General features: G+C 41.4%; 1 protein-coding gene across 6 annotated transcripts in view; it reads left to right on the top strand.

Moving 5' to 3' along the window:
• Positions 1-25,463, top strand: part of CPNE9 (copine family member 9) — a 202,229-nt gene that overhangs the window by 158,905 nt on the left and 17,861 nt on the right. For 3 of the 6 annotated variants that reach the window (XM_069968753.1, XM_069968754.1, XM_069968755.1), the window contains 11 exons: positions 7,302-7,365; positions 10,541-10,644; positions 11,589-11,693; positions 12,902-12,943; positions 13,544-13,619; positions 16,634-16,687; positions 18,339-18,400; positions 20,736-20,782; positions 21,627-21,808; positions 23,167-23,294; positions 23,810-23,912. In XM_069968753.1, the coding sequence (XP_069824854.1) occupies positions 7,302-7,365; positions 10,541-10,644; positions 11,589-11,693; positions 12,902-12,943; positions 13,544-13,619; positions 16,634-16,687; positions 18,339-18,400; positions 20,736-20,782; positions 21,627-21,808; positions 23,167-23,294; positions 23,810-23,912 (967 nt within the window). Of the gene's footprint in view, positions 1-7,301; positions 7,366-10,540; positions 10,645-11,588; positions 11,723-12,901; positions 12,944-13,543; positions 13,620-16,633; positions 16,688-18,338; positions 18,401-20,735; positions 20,783-21,626; positions 21,809-23,166; positions 23,295-23,809; positions 23,913-25,463 lie in introns of those variants that run through there. The other 3 variants (XM_069968759.1, XM_069968758.1, XM_069968757.1) reach the window with 3 other exon arrangements.

The following is a 25,463-nucleotide window of genomic DNA, read 5'->3' as shown; positions in this document are numbered from 1 at the left end:
TAATAATAATATTATTATTATTATTATTATGAGATAAGCGAGTACAAGGAGCACACAGGCAGTGAAAAAAAAGCATCTTCATTGCCTAAACCATGTGATCTTCAAAGTACAAGAATAGTGGTTTTTAGGTTCAGTTTCAGATGCTACTTGGAGCAAGACAGGGAGACAGTGTGTAGAAAGGTCAGTTATGTGTTAGGTGATTTTAGGCAGGAGAGACCCCCAAAGCCCTTGTTAGGGCTAAAATTATCGATAGCAGAGATTGATCACAAATATATATATAGCTATTAAGCCATCTAGCAGCACATCACTATGTTCAGATAGGCAGCTGGAGTGCACTGGAATAGGCTGCAGTCTATCTCCTTGCTAAAAAAAATCATATATAGGATATATAGCTGTATACTGAGAGTGCCAAAAAAATATATAATAATTTGGTACTACTGTTTTGCATTCTGTGCATTACATTAACCATTGGACTGCCTGTTGCCTGAAGGCATTTCAAAAAATAAAATCATATATATTGGGTATACGGCTGTATACTGAGAGTGTTTGGAGTGTATTGTAGATAGGCTGTGATAGTGGCGTAATGCTGCAACTTTGGCGTGTTAGATGCGGCCAGGCATGCTTCCCCTGCTGTCCCAGTTGCATTCCACAGGTGTTTGCATCATTTTCTGAGGTGTCATAGTGGACTCGGAAACCTAAATTCGACCACTTGAAGATCACCAAGTCACGAGCATCTTTCCACAGACTTTAATGGGATTCGATATTCGATCGAATAGTAGAGCATCCCGGTCTATTCAAATTGAATTTCGCACTTTCAACTATTTCCTACTCGCTCATCTCTAATAATGATATTAATAATGTTTCTGTCTGCAGCTGTCGATTCATTTGCAGTCCTGTGTAAAATGCCACATTACAGTGTATCCTGATAAGATAGGTAAGGTAGGTTTCCTGAAGTTCTGTGTAAAATCACAGACCACACATTATGACACGATGACTTGTGCCAACACAACCCACTCAGCTCTACTGTGCATCCACAACATCTACTAGTTCAGCTCTCTGTTGTACTATATAGATGTTTGTTCCCCCGAATCACTATCAGCTTTAACGCTAATGATCGCCTCCTGTTTATTGGGAAGAAGCGGGGGGAATGTTACAGCACACTTCTTTGAAGTTTTGACATGTGTGCGCTCTGGGTAGGACAGAACATCTGGGCTTGTTTGAGCATCTGTTTCTCCATTGGACGTTGTTTCTGAGCCTCCCGCAGGAGCTGCTTGGCGCGGCGTCTGTGCCAGCGCACAATTTATAGGATATATTGGCCTCATAGGGGTTCTTGGGGTCCCCCTCTGATAGCTTATTAACAGCTTTTCCTGGTGTTTCATGAGAAGCCACATGGTGCTTATTTGTTTTTTGTATTCCAATTACTATTCAGCAGGCTTACTGAAGTATACTGCTGTCTTTGTTTTATGTCTTCAAGATGCTAGTTTTCCTAAAGTGCTTCTTATTGTTACCTCCCCCATATAGATGAAAATAAATGAATGGGCTTTTCTTAACGCCATATTGTTTCAGGTTCAACATTGTGAGCTGGTACATTCTTAATATATAGCTCCAGATTCCTTGTATAGACTAAACAATAATGGTCAATAATGACTGCAAAAGCCACCAGAGGAAGCTTGGGGTCCTACCATATGCTGGTTTCTTGTCTAGTGTGTTGTAAAAATGTTTATATGCAGTAAGTGCAGTCATTCTACATAGTAAGTATGTGCAGTTATGTGCATTGTATGGCGCTACTACAAATTCTGCTGAGAGGATGGACAGGACACTTATTTTGTTTCCTTCGTAGCAAATGTATAAATCATAGCCATCACACAAAACAATGTTTAATAGAGAAGTCAAACATAAAAAATTGTCTGCAGGCAGGGGCAGGGGGGAACATAATAAAGTTCTTCTTACCCTTCCACCGTGCCCGTGCAGAGCTGCTTTACTCCTCCCGGCCCCCCGCCAGCTCCCTGGATCTCCTGCTCCAGTGACGTCACAACCTGGCTGATGGGTTGCCCACTCAGTCAGTCAGTGACTGGGGCAGGACACAGCTGCAGTCACTGACTGGCTGACTGGGCAATCCATCAACCAGGAGAAAATGTGATGTGGAGCCTGTGACACACCGCTTCTGGGGCACAGAGAGAGGTAAGTAAAGCTTCTTTGTTATGTTTTCTCCTGCCCCTGCCTATAGACAATTTTTCAATTTGTCCAGAATTCCCTTTAATAGCTCAATATTTTGGCTCTATGAAACATCCCTTAAAGGGGGTGTCCAGCGAAAATGTTTTTCTTTCAAATCAACTGGTGTCAGAAAGTTATATAAATTTGTGAATTTCTTCTATTTAAAAACCTCCAGTCTTCCCATATTTATCAGCTGCTGTTTGTCCTGCAGGAAATGTTGTTTTATTTTCAGTCTGACACAGTGCTCCCTGCTGCCATCTCTGTCCGGGACAGGAACTGTTCAGAGCAGGAAAGGTTTTCTATGGGAATCCCTTTAGAAAACCTCTCCTGCTCTGGACAGTTCCTGTCTCGGCCAGAGATGTCAGCACTGTGTCAGACTAAAAATAAAACAACATTTCCTGCAGGATATACAGCAGCTGATAAGTATGGAAAGACTGGAGATTTTTAAACAGAAGTAATTCACAAATCTACATAACTTTCTGACACCAGTTGATTTGAAAGAAAAAGAATTTCGCTGGACAAACTCTTTAACCATCCTGTGACTATTGCAACACTACAACGCCTATCATTTCCTCTGGTTATCAGGGCATGATGGTCATAGCAGCTTTGCAGCAACTGGAGAACCACGGAATTAGAGGTACTTTTTTATTTTTAAAGGAAAGCACAGTTTTAAACTTTTGTAGCCATGTATGTAAAACAGCCAGAGCATGGTTGTTGTCTTCCCTATGGCAGCCATAAATATGGATCTGTGATCATTGGAATGATATGAATGGCATTAGAAATGTCAATGTCACTTCAAAGATGCTTCCTTTTGTGTGATCACACCATATTCTTTGAGGGCTTCTACATAACAATAAAGAAAAGATGTCAGCTTGAATAGGAAAGCCTGGGGGGAAAGGAACGTGTCAGAAGAAACGTGTGGGGAGAATTTTTATACACAACTCTATGGCGCTATATACATTGTATATAGCCCTAAGCTGAATATCCTCCATCATGTCATATGGAGCTCCGGCAGTCTGTGTTGAGTAATTTCTGAATATATGTTTATAGGAGTTGAAGCTCAGTTATTCTGATACAGAGCTCCAAATCCCTGGCATAAAGAGAGTTTAATAGCTCATTGCACACTGTGTTATCACTATGTTATCATGTATACAGTATATAGAACAAGCTCACAAGCTCCCTCTAATGGCTGCTGCAGTTAGATTTTTTGGGGGGTGATTTACTCAAAGTGGCAGTTCATACATTAATGTTAAGGCGACTCTGCATTGCTGGACACTGGCCCCAACCCTCTGTACTGTTGATTAGCTTTTTTCAATCCATGCATAGTCCCAGGCTTCCTTTGTCTCCTAGTGCCAGTACGCAGGTAAAAAAAAAACTTTTATTCTAGTGGCGGAACCTAGAGCATCTGTGCCTTAGGCCTGCAGCACCTCTTTCTCCACCTTTCTTCTTTGTCAACACAACCCTGAGCTAGACATTCTTCTTCGGTGGGCCTGGGGCACAGATGCCCTTTTACACCATGATGCCAGGATAAAATAAGTTCTCTACTCGACTACTGGCACCAGGAGCAAGATGCCTGGGACAAGGCATGGATTGAGAAAAGCTAATGAACTGTACTGGAGGTTTGGGGTCGGTGTTTGACGATGCAGATTCGCTTTAAAGCGACTCACAATCTGACCCCCCCCCCAAACCACTTGTACCTTCAGATAGCTGCTTTTAATCCAAGATCTGTCCTGGGGTCTGTTCGGCAGGTGATGCAGCTATTGTCCTAAAAAACAACTTTTAAACTGGCAGCCCCGTGCCCCCGGCCGGGGCTTAGATTGTGTATGCATTAGGCTGGCACACCCTCTCTGTCCCTCCTCCCCGCCCTCCTCATCATTAGGAATGCTCCAGGCAGATTGTCTCCTATTCATCGGCTGTGTGAATACTGAACATGGGCTGGATCGTTAAGGCACCTGAGCAATGTTCAGATAGGAGAAAATGTTCCACTGGCATTCCTTATGATGGAGAGGGTGGAGAGGAGGGATGGAGGGGTGGTGCAAAGTTAGGGGACAGATACTCTTGTTTGGGCACAGGGCTGCAAGTGTAAAAGTTGTTTTTTAGGACAATAACTGCATCACCTGACGAAAGGACCCCAGGACAGATCTTGGATTAAAAGCAGTATTCATGAGAGCTGCAGTACCAGGCATGGTCTGTGGATTGTGGTGGCACTGTTTTCTATGCTCATAGAGGAGGGAAGCTTCCACTTCAGTACAAGTGAAATGGGGATCCCACCCGTATTGGCTTACACAACTATACCTCTTTATTATAAGAGGAGGAGCAGACATGTCAATGGGCATTAGTTTTAATACTAGCTAAAGAAGTCTGTGCCAGTATAAGTTCGGCAGACGCCGGGTGACGGGGCAGCCAATCTTGAGGAAGATTAGTTCATTAGGCTGTGAAATGCCAGTATGCCTGCTGGTGTCTATTTATTTTATATTTTCTTCCATTGCTAATGAACTGTCAAACAATGTTGTTTTTTTGGGAATACGATTTGTAGGCGCTCGTGCACACAGCGCCAATGCTAATGAGCTCCTCGTTTAGGTGGCACAAGATAATCCTTGTGATTTGTGCTGGGAGACAGCCACTCAATTTGTTCAGCCCCTGGACACCTGTCTCATTAAGGGTCTGCTTTACATACTGCTTGTGTCTGCCTAAGGTCCCCATCACACAGGCAGGCTTTCTGTATCCTGCACAATATCGTGAATATAATGCATCCAGTTACTATGCTCAATGACGTCTCCTGCAGGACTAGACCAGGGTTAGACTGTGACTTTTCATAGCGCTACAAGATTGATTTTACCTTAGAGTAATAGATGAGGGTTACGCAGACCTACAGTAGACCTCCATCCCAGGAGAGACAAACTTTAACACATGGTATGTAGGTGCCTTCAGTTATTGTGCATTGCTAAAATCTTGAAGGGTCCCTTTAACTGGATGCATGACATTTATTCTATTCACCATATGGTAGAACATTGATTGTTTATTACTGTCACGTGCATTAGATGTTATTGAGGTTGTCCAAGCTTGGAAAAACATGGCACCTTTCTTTCAGAAATAGCATCACTATTGTCTGGGTTTAGGTATGGTTTTGCAACTCAGTTCCATTGAAGTGAATAAGCCCAGTAGCGCATTATAATAGGTCCGTTTTGGTCGCTGCTTTTTACCGCAATTTTGCACAAATCAGGACAAAACTGGAGGAGACAATGCAGTAACATTAGAGAATATATTTAAGGACCTTATCATGTGACATTGATGTCACCACAGGTCCTTTACAGGCTGCATTATGGAAGAAAAAGACTTAACTTAGTTCTGCCATAGTTACAGTGGGTTGGGGGGGGCCTTAGGCCTCTAGTAAAGTAAAGTTAATCCGCCCCTGAATAAGCCTAACTGCAAAACCCCACTCATACTGGAGACAGGAGTTTCTGAAAGACAGCAGCCATGTTTTTCTTATCCTGAAAAACCCATTTAAAGGAGTAGTTCACAAAAAATTCTTTCAAATCAGCTGGTGCCAGAAATTTGTAATTTACTTCTGTCTGTTAAAAAGATCTCCAATTTTTCAGTACCCATCAGTTGCTGTATGTCCTGCAGGAAGTGGTGTATTCTCTCCAATCTGGCCCAATGCTCTCTGTTGCCACCTCTATTTGTGACAGGAACTGTTCAGAGTAGTAGCAAATTCCTATAGAAAACCTCTCCTGCTCTCCAGACTGGAAACAATACATCACTTCCTGTAGGACATACAGAAGCTGATAAGTACTGGAAATCTAGAGATTTTTTAATAGAAGTAAATTACATATCTCTGGCACCAGTGGATTAAAAAGATTTTTTTGTGTGTGAATTACCCCTTTAATGATACCTTAAAGGGGTTTTGCAACCATTAATACTTGATACAAGGGTGTGATTGTTTAGGGATATGAGCTGGCTGCCGGGGGGAATCTCAAAGCTTTTGTCTGCATGGAGCAGCACAGCATATGCTTCACCACCACTACCTGTGTATGGGAGTGAAGAACATAGTGGGGGGCATACCCATAAGTCAGTCTTAAATAAAGCCCTGCCAGATTTACTAAGAGGCTTGCGTCTCTTAGGAAAGCTGGCCAGCCCTGTGCCCATTGTGGAACAAATCTACACCTGCTTGGAATCTTCATCTGCCATCTTGGGATCTCCACCCCACCTTGCCGTGCCCCCCTCCTGCCTGCTCATCAGACGAGCAGAGGATACAGCTGGCCAATGCCATGGATAGGGGGCAATCTGCCCCTTTGCCATGGTGTACACCAGGGGGACATCTTGATAAATCTCCCCCAGTGAGTACACCCCTTCAGCACTGGACAGCTCCTTTAAAATCACTAGGACAGGGATAGGGAACCTTCAGCCCTCCAGCTGTTGCAAAACTACAATCCCCATCATTACTGGACAGCCAACGGCTGTCCAGGCATGATGAGAAGTGTAGCTTTGCAACAGCTGGAGGGCTGAAGGTTCCTCATCCCTACACTAGGAGGTTATTAGAGTTTACAAAGTTTTCACCTAGGATGTAGTAAGCCAAGAACCTTTATAATAAGGAGGAATTAGGTAGACCTTGCAACGTTTATTTCTTATATCAACGTATATCTTCTTGGGTAAATTAGAAGTAAGGAGGTCACAAACAAAGATTTATGTGCCGTGGACGTGGGAAATCTTTTTATCCATCTCAAGAAACAGAAATAAATGAAGAGAGATGAAGCCGAGGCGTGTGCGGTTAAAGTGGAGGAAAATGTTCCCGGGTCCTGGGTCCGGCCTCTGTAGGATTGGCGAGATTGTATTGTATTTTCTCTACTACGTTTGTCATTTACGCCTAACAAGCTTTAAAGGGACAGCAGTAAACCTTAGAGGGGATAGCTAGACAGACAGTAATTGCATGTCTTCTGTACCACAATGGCCTTAGACCTCAATCTGTCATGCTTTTTGGGTCTCTATAAGCAATAGAAATCAGCTGTCGCCGTTGATAAATGATCGCATTTTTGTCTCTTCTTTTCTCCTTTTATTTATGTATTTCTTTTTTTCCTTTTTTCACCCAGGGGGATTCCAGGAAAGAAATGTGGGACCATAATCTTATCAGCGGAAGAGCTCAGCAATTGTCGGGTTTGTATCATTTCTTTACATTGCAACAAAAGAGAAGCACATCACTGCCATTTGACACATGCCAAGTGCTAAAGGCTGGATCCACCTTTGAAACCCTTTTTGTTATTGCTCCTGTGCATCTACAGTGAAATATGGAGCAACTTGCAATTATTCTTCTTTAAAGGTTTTCCATAGCTTTCTGTCTACAGCTGCTGTGCACATGTATAGATGTCTCCATAGAGAGCAAACCCTGTCTGATCCTGCTGCCATGATCTCTTCCATTATCTTTCCTATTTCTTCCTATCATATGTATGGTATGTAAGCAGGAAGTAGGTAAAAAATCATCTATTCTTCCTCCTAAAGCTGGCCATACCCCTTGTCAGTTATCTCTCCAAACTGGCCCCCACCCCTTGAGAGAGCACTCACTGTAGCTTATCTCTCCTGAAACAAGGGGTTCGTGCAGTGGTTTTCCACCACACCTGACTCCTAACTTCTAACTTCACTGACATTATCTGTTGGACGGTCAGAAGAGCTGCATATACACTATACGGATGGCCCAACCCGCCACAGGTGACAGGTAGGGACATTGAAAGGCTAAACTCTATTGGGACCTTAAAGGAGAACTCTGGCCACAACTAAAAATCCAGTGCAGGGTCCTGAAGTGCTGCATCACTTTTTCTCTGACAGACGCTGAGCTTCATTTTCTCCCACCTTTTTGCTACGTCACAACACAAGGGAAAGTACCCACTCAGCCCGTCAGTGAGTGCAGCAGTGTTCCGCCTTAGTCACTGACTGGCTAAGTGGGCATTTCTAAACTAGAAGAGGGCAGTGGGGGTCCGAGATTAGTGATGCGGCATTGTGGGGGCATGGAGACAGGTAAGTATACCTTCTTTATTATGTTCCCCCCTGCCCCTGCCTGCACCAGATTTTTTGTTGTGGTTCAAGTTCTTCTTTAACATAACATATATATTGTTTATAAGCAAGGAATAGAGAGAACTAAGCTCTTTAGTTTTTGTACTTCTATTTCCTTTGCGTCTTGGTGACATGCTGCACTATTCTATCCAGTAAAATAAAATGTAACAGAATCCTGATGAACCATTATACAGCATGTCAGTAGGATCCATCAAGATCCTTTAAGATCCAAACTATTATAAAACAGATTCAAATGGATCCAACATAGGACTAGAGAGGTAAATGTCTGTATACTCACTGGCTGATATCACTGAAGGGATCCACAGCCAGCTTAAGATGTCTGTGGCCCCATTAACTTGCTCCTGAGAAACCCGACCTAATAGCTTATTTCCAGCTGATTAATGGCACATTTGATTACATTCATATTTATAATCTCCGGGCACCAGGGAGCAGTTAGAGAACCTGTCACCATGAAATGCTATATAATCTTTAGACATCATGTTATAGAGCAGAGCTGAGCAGATTCATATATATATATATATATATATATATATATATATATATATATATATATATATATATAAAATTGTGGATCTTGCATGACTCGTCCTTTTTTACGGATTTGATAGGAATTTCGCTTCTTCTTCAATTCATCTTACAATCCAGACCTCTAAAAGGCACAAAAATGTCCACATTAATCCCATCTGTAGACAGTTTTGGGGTTCGTACCCTTCATCAGTGCAAAGCAGGACACTGAGTTGCTGATAGAGAGATCCTTGTCTAAAGGCTGATGGGGTACTGCGCCTCCTTGTGGACACTTCCAAAAAAATATAGATTTTCTATAAGAATATCCTACACATGTGAACATTCCCCTGTAAATCACAGACTTTTATGCTAAGCGTGCAGTGAAATCAGCCTTAGTGTTTCCTCCTCTGATACACAATTAAGCTTTGGGAAAAGGATTCTTAACTTCCCAGCTCTAATTGTTTGTGATCAGGGACTTGGTAGACATTACACAGGAAGGCAGCCATGTTGGCACCGTCTGATGCCATGATTGCCAGGCTGATGCACTGTAAGGTGTTGCTGCAATTATCGTCAGCCACGTAGCTTCTTCATCAGCTTTTCCAGCTACAATGTAATTGCAGAAGTGCAGCGGTAACAAATCAGCAATCAGAGAAGAGGAAGAAGTTATCACCGCTAGGCACACACTAGTTTTCAGCAAAGTCTAAATCTTTAGAACCTTGCTATGGAAGAGATGGCCATTTTTACCCCAATAGAAAAGCCATTCACATTCATCAATATCTTTTATAGAACAGAATAGAACATAGGGGAAGAAGAGGTATAGTAGTCTTGGTGTCCAGCCCTCTGTCACTTGAGAGTAACAGTATTAGTAAAGGACAATGCAAAGGTTTGACATGTTTAATGATAATCACCCATTGATCAGGCTTAATAGTAAGGTTATGCATATGTAAGCGCGGACCTTATATAGTACACACATACTATACACATATATAATGCTGTATACTGTACCAATAAATAAAGCAGCACTACAGTGCACGAATAACACCCAGATATAATAACAACATCCATGATGGAAGCTCTAATGGTCTATTATCATCAATGCCAGCATAGTGCCCCCTGTACAAAGTAGTACCTTCTGAATTCCACCTATGTACAATGGTGCCATGTCTAGATGGGGGTTTCTTCTGCTGAACCTTTGGTTCTCAGTATTGTATAAGAAGCCTGACATAATACTTGATCAGCAGGCTCCTGATCTGTGAAGGTGTTAAAGTATTCCTGTGAGCACTGTGTGAGAGATGCCTCCATACTGTATGAATGGCTTTGCCTGGTACTAAAACTTCTTCCCTTGACCTAAATGGACCTGAGCTGCAGCACCAGGCACAGTCTCCATTGGGAGGGTAGACCTCCAGCATCAAAACTATAGAGTTACTTTCAGAATAGGGCACATTTTTCTATGGTTCTCTGTCTCTGCTATATAAAATTCTTATAAGACCCCAAGTGAAACCAGTGAAACCGCGTATAGAGTATATAGGTTACCCAGGCCCAAGTCCAAGTGCCTCTTTTCCATATAAATTACAGATTTTATATTGGGGTCCAGGATCGTAAGGTTAAGTTGCAGGCTGAAAAGTAATTTCTCTGAGTGCATGTGTAAAGTAGTTTCATGACGCTTGACCACTGAGCGTCTTCAGCTGTAACCAGGGAAGTTGTCCATAGGTTATTATTACGAGTGCATTAGTGTAACCAGCATGTTCTCCTTTTATAGGACATTGTTACTTTGCAGCTGTGCGCTAATAAGTTGGACAAGAAAGACTTCTTTGGGAAGTCGGACCCTTTCCTCGTATTCTACCGGAGTAATGAGGATGGCACGTAAGTCTGACTGGTGACTTCTTATTATAAACCAGAAATTTTCTCCAGGGTAAAAAAATGGCACATTCTAGAGACTCTGCGGTCTCCAAGTAACAGTTTAGCAGCACATTGATTATAGTTATTATTATTATTATTATTATTATTATTATAATCTAGAAGAGCCTACTTAGAGCAACAAACAACTCTGCTGCTCTGCAGCTTGTTGTAAAAAAAAAATACAAAAAAGGGGTTTGTCAACCCCAGGTTAAAAAAACCCATCCCTGTCCATCCATTGTGTCTGGTATTGTGGCTAAGCTCACATGAAGTGAGTGGGTCTGAGCTACAATACCACTCAGAACCTGTGGACAAGTGTGGTACTGTGTTGTAAGAGCATTCAGTTTTACTAATCCTTAGACATCCCCTTTAAATGGACACTAGGAGGACATTTATATGGTAGCACAAACTTTGATAAATGTAACAACAGGAGTCATGGATCTGCTGTACCACCACTAGTGATTACGTAACCCGCACCAGGGAGTGGAGACTAAGGCGTTGCTGGGCTTCACCAGTGCCCACCACAAAGCAGGATGGACTTACTGCGACAGGCGACCCCCAGGTGACTACCCTGGCGTGGCTTGCTAGTGGCGGCAGGCAAGGTGCAGCTGGAGACAGGTAGGCAGGCAGGCTGGAACACAGGAGTGCCCATCTTCTACAGCATGCATATGTGCATATTAGGTTGTTCATGCATGCACTGACCACCATAGTAAATCTGTCAGGAAGCAACACAGCCTCCTCTCCCTTTATGAGAAAGAATTTTTAAAAAGTTAAAAATTGTTGCACAAATTTTTCAGGAGACTACCCATCCCCCTCAAAGTATCTTAGAAAATGACTGAATGTTTGATTATATGACATCATTATACATGAACCAATCATTAACCTTTTTTGTTTATTTTTTTTTTTTACAGGTTCACAATTTGCCATAAAACGGAAGTTGTAAAGAACACGTTGAACCCTGTGTGGCAGCCGTTCACTATCCCTGTGCGAGCGTTGTGCAACGGTGACTATGACAGGTCTGGGAATTCCTGGATCCATTCTCCAGGTGTTATCTCAGTAGTCAGTAATACTTGTACCCCTCATATCCCTTTATAACACAAGCCTGGCAGCAAAATATGTGATGGCAGTTTACTATGGTGGATTTTTTGTTTGTTTCTCCTGCTGTTATGTTCCCATAGCACACAAGGATAACTCCCTTACCTTCACCTTCAATGCCACATTCAGGGAATTGTCTTGACTTGATAAATTATGCAAATTAGGAGGTTTGGTGCACTGGGGTTGAGACAACAGCCCTCAGTGCACCGATCCGGCCTGCCCCTCCTCTCAAATATTCATCCAGTCCATATCTATGATGAGGGACGGATTGGTAGTCCTGCCCCCAATGAGCCAAACCCCCCTCATCTGCATATAGAATAATGTAAAGATTTCCTGAAAAATGTCAGTGCCCTATGGGAACATAACAGTAGGTTAGTGTCCCTTTAATGTATATTCATATGTACGTGCATTTATTCCACCTGTGTAGTATTTCAATGTTGCAGTGTGTATTAGTATGTGTGTATGTATAAGAATATATAGATAGTTTTATTTTGTGTGTGTTTGTATGCTATGTGTGTATTATTTCTATGTTTGCATTTGTATGCATGCGTATGTAGGAATGGATTGTATTAGGTTGAAGCGTGTATATACAGTATATAAAGAAATGTGTTTGTGCAGCATTTATGATGTATGAATATATATGTTTGAATATTTTGTGTGTATATATATCAATGTGATTTATATGTATGTGGGTGTATGTATTAATGTATTATACAGCATTGCGTGTGCGTATGAAAGAAAATTATATTTATATGCAGGAATATGCTAGCAGCCATTGTATTGCCTGAGCAGCGAGATGCGCCACTGTGTAATGCCTCCCTCTATGAGTCAGTTGTCAGGGAAGAGAGGCTGATAATAGCAGCAGCAGCAGCAGACAATAGCCGCTCTGTCCACTCTGCTGTCACCTCCTGTATTACTTCATGTGTTACCTTCTCTCCAGCAGCTGCTTTTATTATTTAGCTTTATCGGATCCAGATACAATGATGTAAACACCCAATATAATAACCGGCCGCTGCAAGTCATTCTGTAACACGGTCGCTCTGGGGCATTGTGGGTAACTGGACTAGATTTGGGGGGTTTGTGTTGAATTTAGTTATTGGTAAGTAACTGGATTCCTTTCTTTTTACAGAACAGTGAAAGTGGATGTATATGACTGGGATAGGGGAGGCAGGTAGGATATGTTATTATTAATATTACATACTTTCATTAAATCAAAGGAATATTCCCAGAAGGCACCAGGAGACTTGTCATCAAAGCCTCATAAGATTCAATGGGTTCTATAGAGATGTAATATGCCTCTGCTCCCTGCATAGCGAAATACTTCCTTACGAGTCTCTGGGAAGAGAAGTAACTGGAAATTCCAGAGAATCAATGGTAACAATTAATTTGTAAACCCCCCCCCCCGCCTTACCACATGCCATTTATAGCTATCCCTGTTGTTATACATACCATATAGGCAGCTCCTGGTGCTCGTGGTAAAAGAGTTAGGATTACCCGATTTCTCTTCCCTACCAAGAACTCCTTTTCTTAAAACTGTCTATTTACTGGAATTCAATTTGAAAGGAGTTGTATGAAAATAGAAAAAAAACATAGCCACTTACTTTTAGAAACAGTGCCACACCTGTTCACAGGCCGTGTCTGGTACTGCAGTATGTAAACTAATACAGCTGATCTGCAGTGCCAGATGTGTCCTATCTTCAATCTCGTACAACACCAATAAAAGCACAAATATATTGAAGAGCTGTAACTTTGCTTTATTGTTATTTTTCAGCCATGACTTTATTGGGGAATTTACTACAAGTTACAGAGAGTTATCCAGAGGACAGAGTCAGTTCAGTGTATATGAGGTGAGAATTTCATGTCCTTAAGAAATGTCACTTTATGAGTCACGCTGGAATCCTAAAATGTAAGATGCAGTAACTACAGGGAGGTGATGTCCCTGATTCTTCATATTTGAGGTGTATTAAGCACCTGTAAGGGTGCCCGACACCGTATTTATAATGTGTGATTAAAAATGTGTTCTCAGTTCTATCACCTTTTGCTGTGAGGACTGCTTGAGGATTATCCTTACATTTTATATAAAGAGTCTTAAATGTTGCTTAAACAAACTTTGCATAAATCTGTAGTAAAAGCCAATTAAAATGCAACTCTTTTCCTCTTATCGCCCACCTCCCAAAAAAAAACAACAACTATTTCCCTGTGGAATCATCAGATTCGCTCTGCTTAATGTTTACAAGTTAGCCATGCAGCTTAGTGAGAGATTATATTACAAGCTGCCTATACATGTCTATGGAAAGAGGAGGGGTGGTTGATATTAGGGGGTGTAAATAAAGAGACTGAAAGCTGCAGAGAGACAGCAAAAAGACTACACAGACACTACTGTAAGTAAATGTATGGTCTCACCTGAGAGCTTTATTTACAGCTTATACTGTTTGATAGTGTTCTATAATATCTTCCATGCTGCTGCTACTTCTTAGGGTGTGCAAGGAGATGTAGGATGTCCCCTTCTGTTTCTCTGCAGTGTATGAAGCCTGCAGAGCAGAAATGTGATGGAAAATACTATATACAAATTATATAATGGCCAGAAATGGTGCTACTCCCCATGTACACACACAGGATAGCTCATAATGAAAACTTACATAAAGAGACAGCTATGGTTTAAATAGTAGTTCTGTGGAGTTAAAGAAACATTCCCAGAAAAAAAAATATCTTCTGCTGTGTTTGTAAAATATGGTAGATGAAAAGTAGCGCCATTTTTTCTTACCAGTAGCTACACGTATATCAAGTAGCTATACGTATACACGAATGAATGACAGATAATGCGACAGAAAAAAACATAATGTTAAAAGGGTTATCCAGCGCTACAAAAACATGGCCACTTTTCCCCCTACTGTTGTCTCCAGTTTAGGTGCGGTTTGCAATTAAGCTCCATTTACTTCAATGAAACTGAGTTTCAAAACCCCACCCAATCTGGAGACAACAGTAGGGGGAAAGTGGCCATGTTTTTGTAGTGCTGAATAACCCCTTTAAATTACACGTTCATAATAATTAAAGTGTCACTGTTGTTTACATTTTTTTGCAGAAATCAATAGTACAGGTTATTTTAAGTAACTTTGTAATTGGGTTTATAAGCCAAAAATGCATTTTTATAATGAAAAAGCAGTTTGAAGCTCTCCCCTCTGTCTTTATGGTTGTCTATGGAAAGGGGAGGATGGAGGGAGGGAGAGGAGGCACCAAAACAGGGCAACAAAGAGTTAATTTACAGCCACATCACCGTGCTATATCCTCTGAAGTCAGCACTGACCTCTCTGGCCTCTGAATACCGGCTTTTACACAGGTCCCGCTGTGTAATCTTTTGTTCTCTGCTCTCTGTTGGTGACTAATCTCCCTCCTCCCCCCTCCTCTCTCCATAGGTTACACAGGGCTTGACTGATGTAAAAGAATCGAGATTTCCTGATAATTTGCAGTGAATGGAAAAGAAGAGGGAGGGAGGGACCTGGGGAAAGACTTTTTGAATGCAGATAATGGCATAGTTGCCTAATAAACCCAATTACAAAGTTTCTTAAAATCATCTGTACTATTGATTTCTGGAAAAAATAAATAAATAAATAAATACGACAACGCTAGATGAAGTATTGCCCTTTAATGTGTAATTGCGCCCCCTGCTGGCAGTATTCTGCCTGTACTTAGAGCATGAATGCTGTTGCTATTTACATAATTTTACATTTCCTATGCAATCCATAACTTTCTATTGGATACAAGTGAGACTTGATGACATTGATCGTGTTATTGACACTAGGGACGCCGTCTGGATACTGATGAAAGTATTATCTGAATGTTTAATCTGAGCAAAGTGAAAGACGAAAGGATTAATCAGCTCGGTATCTCATTATTTCCAGTTAGTACAGGAGTTTGTGCAGTAAAGCTAAACGCATTATCCCCGTCTCATCCTCGCAGTCCAATTTACTACGAGCCCCTGATACAAGAATAGGATTCGCATGGAGAATTCAAGTATTATAAAACCATACAATAATAATACCAGACTAATTAAAGGGATCTCGCCCTGTCAGCTGTTCTACAACTTGTGCTGCCGGGAGACTGGACATGTTTATCACATTGCCCCCTGATTAGATGGCAGCTTGCCCTCTGCGGCCAGTGATGTCCCTCAGCCGTCACATCATCTGATTGGAACCTAATTAATGTCTAAATATAGCTTGGTCACTAGCCAATATTGCTGCTAATATTGTTCATATTGTACTAACATAGTATGATATAGTGGTATTAGCTTCCAAAAAATTAATTTCTGGGGATATCATCCCCATACAGGAATACAGGAATTTTTGCTTTGGGGCCCCATGAATCCTAGCTATGCCCCTGATATCAGTTTATGGTGAAAAAAATGAATTCTTCAGATAGAGAACCATTGACTTCATCTTGAGTTGTGTTAGTGCTGAGACTTGCAGACAACTATACAAGTGCTGTTACATAGTGCTAGCCCAAAGTCCCTATTGATGTAAAAGAAATTGGAAACATGACGCGCTGTGGTCCATTTAATGTAACATTTACAGTGATAGCGAGAACTGGTATTGTATGGCTCAGTATGTGGCCGACGCTTTTAGGCAATAAACAGAATTAGCTGTGGATATCTCATCCGGCACGTCTCACCGCAGCCATTATTCTCTGTATTCACCCTGATGTTCTACATGTGTCACTTTAATTGTGACTGCGGGTCCAGAGGTCTAACAGGATGGAGCTCTTTCTCCGTGATGAATGTTCAAGTATCTGAGCTAATGAAGATGAATGTGTCTATGTTGACAGTAACAGGAGGGGCATCCTTGATGTGTCATTCCTCTCTCTGTAGGTATTAAATCCGAAAAAGAAGTGCAAAAAGAAGAAATACATCAACTCCGGAACGGTGAGAAAACTTTCAAAGGCCCTATGTCTATAAGGAAATCATTACTTTACAAAGGACATTACAATGTATCTTCCATGCTGGGAGCTTACAGAAAACTTGTCTGCGGCTGCTGCGGGGTGGTGGGAGGGGGAGCACGCTGCCTCCCAGATATACAAAGTGCAGGTTAATCTAACCACACCTGCACTAGACCTTTAGCAACTGGTCTGAATGAAGCATCCCTTTAATTCTTTACCCAGACACAGCGCTATATATGTGGTTGTGGTTGTGGCTGTGTCTAATACTGCAACTCACTTCGGCTATAGTACCAGGCACAGCCACACAAACAATGCTGTGCCTGGGTAAGTAATGAAGGTGGCAGTCCATTTATTTAGCTGATTGATGACAGTGCTGGGAATCAGACCTTCAGCAATCGTATTGGTGGTCTTTCCTAAGTAGAGGCCTTCACTCTTATGGAGGGTTTACACAGGCAGATTTATCTGACAGATTTTGGAAGCCAAAACCAGGAGTGGTTTTTAAAAGAGGAGAAATCTCATTCTTTCCTTTATGACCCGTTCCCTGTTTATGGTTTGAGTTGAGTGAGTTGGGTGTGCCCGCAATTCAATTAACCATTGACTACAATGTAAAGTACGATAGCCAGCTGTACTTTACATTGTGTGAACAGCTATTGTTCCCAGATGTTATTAGGTGAACAGCGTCCACAAATAATAGGCATGTTCATTATTTAAACAGACGTTAAAATAACAAAGTCGGGACACAGCAGGTGGCATTGCATTGAATTCAATGCAAAGCCACTATTGCAGAAAAACACGGACACTGATTCAATTGTAATCAGCGTCCGTTCTATTCTAAAAAAAACAAAAAAAAACACAATGTTGTGTGAAGCTATCCTCAGAGTGTTAGAGAACTCTTTAAAGCAGATATCTGGGATTCTCATGCACTTACCGAGGCCCATTTACCCATAGTGAATTTGTGACAGTTACCTGATCATTTCCTTCCCATTGATGCTTTAGTTACTTAGTCCATGCACTGACTTGCATGCACTGTGCTTATACACAGCAGCAGATGTAGTCAAGCAGTGCTAAGGAAGGTGGAGGCACTGAGCAGCAGTCCAAAGTCCCTATACACTTTATACTGATGTCGGATGATTTACACAGGGAGATGTTTGGCCGAACAATGATGATCTTTAGGGCCACACAATTCTAGTGATCAGCAAACAAATGAGCGGTAGATGATCACAAAGTCTTTTACATAGGGCAATAATCAACCTGTCCAACCGATAATCACCCCATGTAAAAGGCCCTTAAATCAATGATGAGATATGGAATGGCTCCAAACACAATGCAGTTAATATAGAGTTAATAACCTTACCTATGCCTGGTGCTAGAGTCGGCCAATACCATCCACTCGGGTGACATCAGCACACATGATACATCCCAGCAGTTGTTTATAATTGCCTGGGATTGATGTGTAGGGGATGTGGTGCTATACCTGAATGGTAAACATCAAGCGATAAAGTAAAAAGGAAGGACTGAGCATCTAACCTTGGAGCTTATAGGCCATGTTGTGGTAGGACCCTATTATCATGTCCCTGGTACTGTAAACTGATGGTTGGGTGGTTGGATGATGGTAAAGATTCTCTCATGTTCCACAGGTGACACTTCTGTCTTTCAAAGCTGAATCTGAATATACGTTTGTGGATTACATCAAAGGAGGGTGAGTATGATCCTAATATTTTTCCTTATTTTTGGGGTAAACTGTCATTTGTCGAACTTCTGCCATGCAAACAATACGAAACCTGAACTCCAGGTTGCACCATGATGAATAAGGATGGCAAATCTACCAAGGTACTGCCTGTAAGCTTACAGCTATTTTATCATCCTAACTTAATTGACCTAAAATAGGACTACTAATAATCAATGTCCTTACGCATCCAAGCAATACCCACCTACAACCAAAAAAATGCTGGACAATATTCTACATTTATCAAAGAATGCTTTATTGTTACATACAAAAAAATTTGTTTAAAAACACACATTAAAAAGGGAGCAGAAAATCATACAACACATACATCAGATGGTATACAAGGCAGAAAAAATGAATAAATACTATTTATTCATTTTTTCTGCCTTGTATACCATCTGATGTATGATTTTCTGCTCCCTTTTTAATGTGTGTTTTTAAACAAAAATTTTTGTATGTAACAATAAAGCATTCTTTGATAAATGTAGAATATTGTCCAGCATTTTTTTGGTTGTAGGTTGTGATCATCCTAACTTAGCAGGAAACAACAAGCTATCCTTAAACTTGTTTTCCAGAAGAGGTCACCATACCTTCAATGGGCCCCAAAACCATCTCAGTGTAGGCCATCCTTGAGCTTCTATATGCCATCTGCTGTGACAAAAAAGCAAAAGTGTCCTTGGATCCATTTAATGTTACTGACAGCACTCAGTCTCACTCCTGCGACCCACTGCAATCCCAAGATACAGCCAGGGGAAGTGAGCAGCAGTGTACTCCACTCCCTGGCCTACAGAACATCCTATACATTTACTCTATAGACTATTATGATGTGAACAAGTCTGATTTAATTGACAGCCAGGGACAGACACGTGCTGCCGTGCACTCCCCTGGGCTGTATCCCCCAATGTAGTTCGTAACGTTTACTGATAACAGTCACAGCAAATGACAGCCACACTTTAACTTTATGAACAGATCTCCCTTTACTATACAGACATATTAGAAAATAAATCAACAGAAATTGCTGCATGTAAATAGACATGCAATTACATTCACTTTAAATTGTCACCATCGTTACAAAAAACTTTTGATATATCTTAGAGACACGTCAAAAGTTTCATTGATCTGGGTCTGAATACTCAGTGTACCAATCTGGAGAATGAGCGGGGAGAGAACCATGCTGCAGTTACAAATTAGTCAGAATAATCCAAAAATGAAGAAAATAGGAGAGGGCACTCACCATACAAAGTGATCTTCTTTATTTTAGTGCTTTGTAAAAAGCACAGGACATTCAAGGCTGATCCATAGGACGCCATCACTTTAGATGAACATCTGAAGTACTGGCATCCTGCGCAGAAACCCTGAATGTCCTGTGTTTTTTACAAAGTACTAAAATAAAGAAGATCACTTTGAATGGTGAGTGCTCTCTCCTATTTTCTTCGTTTTTGGATTATTCTGTATACATACTGTTCTTTGTGGATTGAAAAATGAGTCAGACATATATTGGAGCTCTATGGAGCCTGACTCTTTTCTCCAACTTATGGTGCGTTTACACAGACAGATTTATATGACAGTTTTTGGAGGCTGAAGCCAGGAATGGATTTGAGAAGAGAAGAAATCCCAGTCTTTTCTTTATGATTTGTTCTCTGTTTATAGTCTGTTCCTGGTTTTGGCTTCAGAAATCTGTCAGATAAATCTCTCTGTGTAAACACACCATTAGAGAGGGGAGAGGACGTACTGCAGCTGTGGTCTTCTCCAACTCGTTCTCCTAATTGTTATGGTCCTGAACACTCAGACCCAGACCGATCAAACCTTTTGACATTTCTCTATGGCATGTCAAAAGTTTATGGTAACAACAGTGACACTTTAAGGTCTCCAGTCCTATGTGCAGCATGGTGGCCCAGTGGTTAGAACTACAGTTTTGGGATTCTAGGTTTGAGTCTTATCCAGGGGCAACGTCTGCATGTCCCTTGTACCTGCTCCTTATCTTTGGAAGTTTTTCTCCCAAATTCTTCTTGCATTCTTGCGATCAACAGACCTTAGCGTGTGTGAGTTCCACAGGAGGGACTGCTGTAAGTAGACACAATCTATGTATAGTGCTGCGGAATATGTTGGTGCCAGTACAATAAATATGGGACACTCTTCACTATATCACTTCTACAGTATGTAAGCATTGCACCTGTGTCTATCACTGGAAACGTGTTCAATATGTAGCAGAGAAAACCTGGGAAATTTTCCAGCCATCACATCACACATAGCGTATGAGTCAGTTGAAATATCTGCAATTACTTTTTCTACTTTTTTTTTTTTCTAGGACGCAATTAAACTTCACAGTAGCCATCGATTTTACAGCTTCGAACGGTGAGTAGAGAACACTATTTTTTTCCCTCCCTCAAATTTCTTCCATTATTCCAATTAATTGTGGGACTCTCACTGCTACAGAAATAACAAGTGTCTGAGGGGGGGAGGTATGGGTGAGTTAACACCGCCACTCAGGTTGGCTGGCGGGGGCCAGTTCTGTGACTGGCTTTTGCGGATGGTGTCAATTCACCTCCCCACTTAATGAGGCTGCTGAACCGACTCCCAGTCCTTCAGCAGAAGAGCAAAACGGGTCTATTTGTAGAAGCTACAGAGGAAAAACCTGCAATGAAAGGTGCATTAAACACCATCCTCAGGCCTGGAAACTAGATGCTATTTTTGGCCGAGAGCAAAATCCATCACAGCAGGTGCTTGAAAAGAACATAAGGACAATGAGAATCTAACACTGTGTCACTTATATCACTGACTGATGCGTCAGGAAAATCTGGGTTAAATATGTTTTTAGGTACTATATGAGGAATCCCCTCCAAAAATAATTTCAGGAGGCCTGTTTTTTTTGCAAATGCATGCCTTTCCATCCTTGTATGCAAAAGTAATAGGGGTGTCATTGTTTTTTAGTATGAGGCTCCATCTTTTACATTTAGGAAACTACCAATAAAGTTGACTTTTTTGTGTTGGATCCAACATGACCGAAATAAGAAGTGAAGCTTGGCTGTATCATAGTCCTAAATGGAAAATCTTCTTGGGCATAATGTAAAACATTCTTATATGAATGTATAACTAACTAACTTAATTTGTCATTAGGATTCTGGGAAAGCTGGGTAACAACCACTGGGGGGGAAAAACACCCATATCACCTCATCATGTTGTTTCCTTGCCTCCCCAGGTAACCCCTCACAGCCCACCTCCCTCCACTACATGAATCCCTACCAGCTGAATGCATACGGCATGGCATTAAAGGCGGTTGGAGAAATTATCCAGGACTATGACAGTGACAAACTATTCCCTGCTTATGGTTTCGGTGCCAAGATCCCACCAGATGGCAATATTTCCCATGAGTTCCCACTGGTTTGTAAATGTCTTGTGACATATTTTCTATAATTCAGTGTCACACATACACAAAGTTTACAGCATTTTGTTTGGTTTGATTTGGGTTTTTACATAATTCTTATAAGAAATAAATATATATAAAACTGAGATCAATTATATATATTTTCATGTTTATTTTATAAAAACATCTTATAAATGTAATATGTATAGTATACAAATAATTTAAATAATAATTAAAATATTATATCCTTGGACGTCCAAAAAGAAAAAAAAAATGTTTAACTTTTGCAGGTGATTGATCTTTGTGGCAGAAGCAAAATAAAAACCTTTGTAGATCCCAGAAATCACATTTACTATAGCTTGTAATTGTGTTTGCAAAGCCCATAACATCAATAGCTCTGACATTTTCTGACTTTTTTAGGCCTTTTGAAAAAAGTAACCTCTATATTTCTAAAGAAAAGAATATTAACAGTGAGCGGTAATCAGGAGATGTATTATAAGGAAGACCTGCTGTTAAAGACTGCCCGGTCTGCCTCACCAGCGGTACACTGATTGCTGCTGAAATCCATTAGGAGACCTATTACTCTTATTAATGTATCTAGTATAAATAAATATATAGTATTCAGCGCATATACTTTCCACACTTGAGTAAAAACGGCTGTGATTAATACACAACCTATGTGCAGTGCAATTAGAGGGAATCCTAGCTGGAGTGTATAAACATAGTAAACACTCTGGTCGGGAACGCTAGCGGCGCCACAAAAAACTGACATGTCCATTTTCTGCGGCCGCTGTTCATTAAATAGTGGCTGCAGAGAACATGTCCACACAATGGAGAGTGCGGCTCCGGCATTCCAATTCAGCACAAATAAAGATCATCCAGCCAATACTGCAGTACGGTGTCTTATGCAGTGGGAACATGGCCTTAAACAGTCAGAATGTAACACCTTTAACTGGTATCCGGTGAGTGTCAGTCTCTCACTGACACTGATCGGATATCAATTATAGGTAGTACATTCTAACTTTATTTATACTGGGTAATCAGGACATACTTTGTTAAAGCTGACCTGTCAGCAGTTATTAGCTAAGGGCTAAGTGTTTTCTCATTGGTCAGCCTATCACTGGCCCCTTTTCACGGGCAACAAGCGTTCCTGCCAGCCAATAATCAGCTCATGTAAAAGGGCTTTAAGCACATGGCAAGATTTGGCATTAAAGCATAATTCCGGACATAGCTTTGTTCATTTTATTGTCTCCCCTGACACCAAGATCTATGGCTTTTTATGGCTATGCAAACTATGTGCAAGCCTCAGGCAGGGGAGTATCTTTCTTATTAAATTTAATTACATGTCTTTTTACTCCACCCACTTTGCTTTTAGAATGGTGACAAGGAAAATCCAAACTGTGTAGGAATTCAGGGCGTGCTGGAGGCGTACTTCAAAAGCCTCCGGACAGTCCAGCTTTATGGACCAACCAATTTTGCACCAGTTATTAATCAGGTTGCCAGGTAAGTGAATAAATATTATTTGCTTACTCAGAGGTTTTTAGGGTATTGAGGGCCCAGGTTTCTCACCTTTTTACTGCATACTGTTTATACATTGGGTTCAGTAATAAAACTGTATGCAGTAAGCTCTTAGGCTCCCCCTATTGGTTACTGCAGGTAACTGTGTGCTTTACTCCCCAACTTGTTGCTCAGTATCATTGCAGGAGCATGATTTCATTGCCTGTCTATGAAACGACAATGAAAGCACAGCACACAGCCGTAATGCTTCTCCCAGCTATGTCTAGCGGTCAGTGTGGGTCTCAGCACAGGGTATCAAACATGTCAGAATGTTTTCTAAATGTAGTAATGTAATTTTAAAGTGACCTCCAAGCAGCTTTGATGTAATTCATCTTGGGTTATGCGCACTATGTTTGATGGTTTTTGATACTTTTGGAAATCTATGTGTTTATAGTGACCACATGTATGAAATACAACAGGCAAGGTAAACCGATTTATCCTTTTACTTTGTTCCTACAAAGTGCTGCAGGTCAAGTGACGGATGGCTCTCAGTACTACGTCCTCCTGATCATCACTGATGGAGTCATCTCTGATATGGCGCAGACCAAAGAGGCAATTGTCAATGTGAGTACAATTTCACATATTCTTGCAGAACTACATTGATACACTGTGTTATGCTCAGCGTATGGTCTAAGGGGGTGAAGCATGACCTAAGGATTCCTTCTTCAGTGTTTTGACTCTATATGTCATGTTTGGCCCCCTTGGGCCCTGCATTAGGCATAACAAGTCATTTCAGTTTAGCCTGAAGTGTTCCTTTAGACCTTTTTATTATGACTGACTGAAGTGTTCCCTAAGACCCTTTCATTATGACTGACATCATTGTCTCCCCTTACTACTGCATTACATACATACATAATGCCCTTGGTCTAAGAAACACAGGTCCTCTTTAACTGTTCGGCCCCATTGCAGTTGCCAAGGCTTTTTCCCTTTTAGTTATTCCCTTAAAGGATATGTCCACTATTAACAACCAAAATATGTATTGCTTCAATGCATTTACAATAAAAATAAATACAATAAAATGATGTGCAGTGTGGAAAAATATCCTTTTATATTAAAGATCCTATTACATGGGCCAACTACGGCCCGATCATTTTAGAAAATGAGCGCCAATCTGTTTACTGGACCTATTAGACGGCCCGATAATCGGGCAGTAAGGGCTGTATGGACATTGTTAGCAATGTCCATGCAGGCCTTGCAGAAAACACCTGACACTTTACCTCTTCCCGCTCTCTGTCTTCTCTCCTGTGCTCCCCAGCTTCCCGGTCCCAGCAGCTGCAGTGTCTGAGCGACATGTCAGCTGACAGGCCGCTCAGCCAATCACAGGCCGGGACCGGTCAGACGCTGCAGCCGACAGGACCTGGAAGCTGTGAAGCACAGGAGAGAAGAACGGGAGCGGGGAGAGGTAAGGTGTCAGGTGTTAGGGCAATTGTCAGCCGTGCATCACTATTAAACGCAGCGATGCAAGGTCAGCAACCGAAAATTTTAGGTCCAAACCTAAACCAATGATCAGCCGATGATCGTTGTCATTGGCTGATCATTGTCTCTGTTACACAGAGCCGATTCGGCCAACTATCAGCCAATACACAGACCATAAACCCTGCATACAGTCCAGTCCTGTAGTCATACCCCCTTCCATCTGTCTCCCACCTCTTCATAACCAACCAAATGTATAAGCCCAGTGCTGGAATGGCAGGCACATCCAACAAACAGGCAGTATTGTTTCTAGGGAAAACTCAAACCGTTTCCTAATATAATTTTCACATAATTGCACATAAATATCCTATTAAATGTTTAAGCATTTACATGGTCGACCTTTTGGGATTATGTTGTCAAGTGGCTGGAATGGCTTAAATACAGGGAAATGCTCCAATAAGGAATAAAAGGCCCAGAACACGGTAGCGAAGACCTTCGACAGAGGACGGGGGTCAGCAGGTAACATTCATTGGGGAGAAATTAGAGCAGATGCAGAATAATGCCTTATTTCCTCTGGACCATGTAGGAGAGAGCGGAGAATGGCAATTAGGATCTGAAAACCAGCACGCACAATACAAGCCTCCCAGTAGGCTAGGAAATGGAAAAAAAAAAACCTTACTGGCTGCTGATGAAAATCTGGCT

The sequence above is a fragment of the Dendropsophus ebraccatus genome, chromosome 4 (genome assembly GCF_027789765.1).
Source record: "Dendropsophus ebraccatus isolate aDenEbr1 chromosome 4, aDenEbr1.pat, whole genome shotgun sequence".
NCBI lineage: Eukaryota > Metazoa > Chordata > Amphibia > Anura > Hylidae > Dendropsophus > Dendropsophus ebraccatus.
The sequence above is the reverse complement of the archived record's forward strand: the minus strand, read 5'-3'. Positions and strand labels throughout refer to the sequence as shown.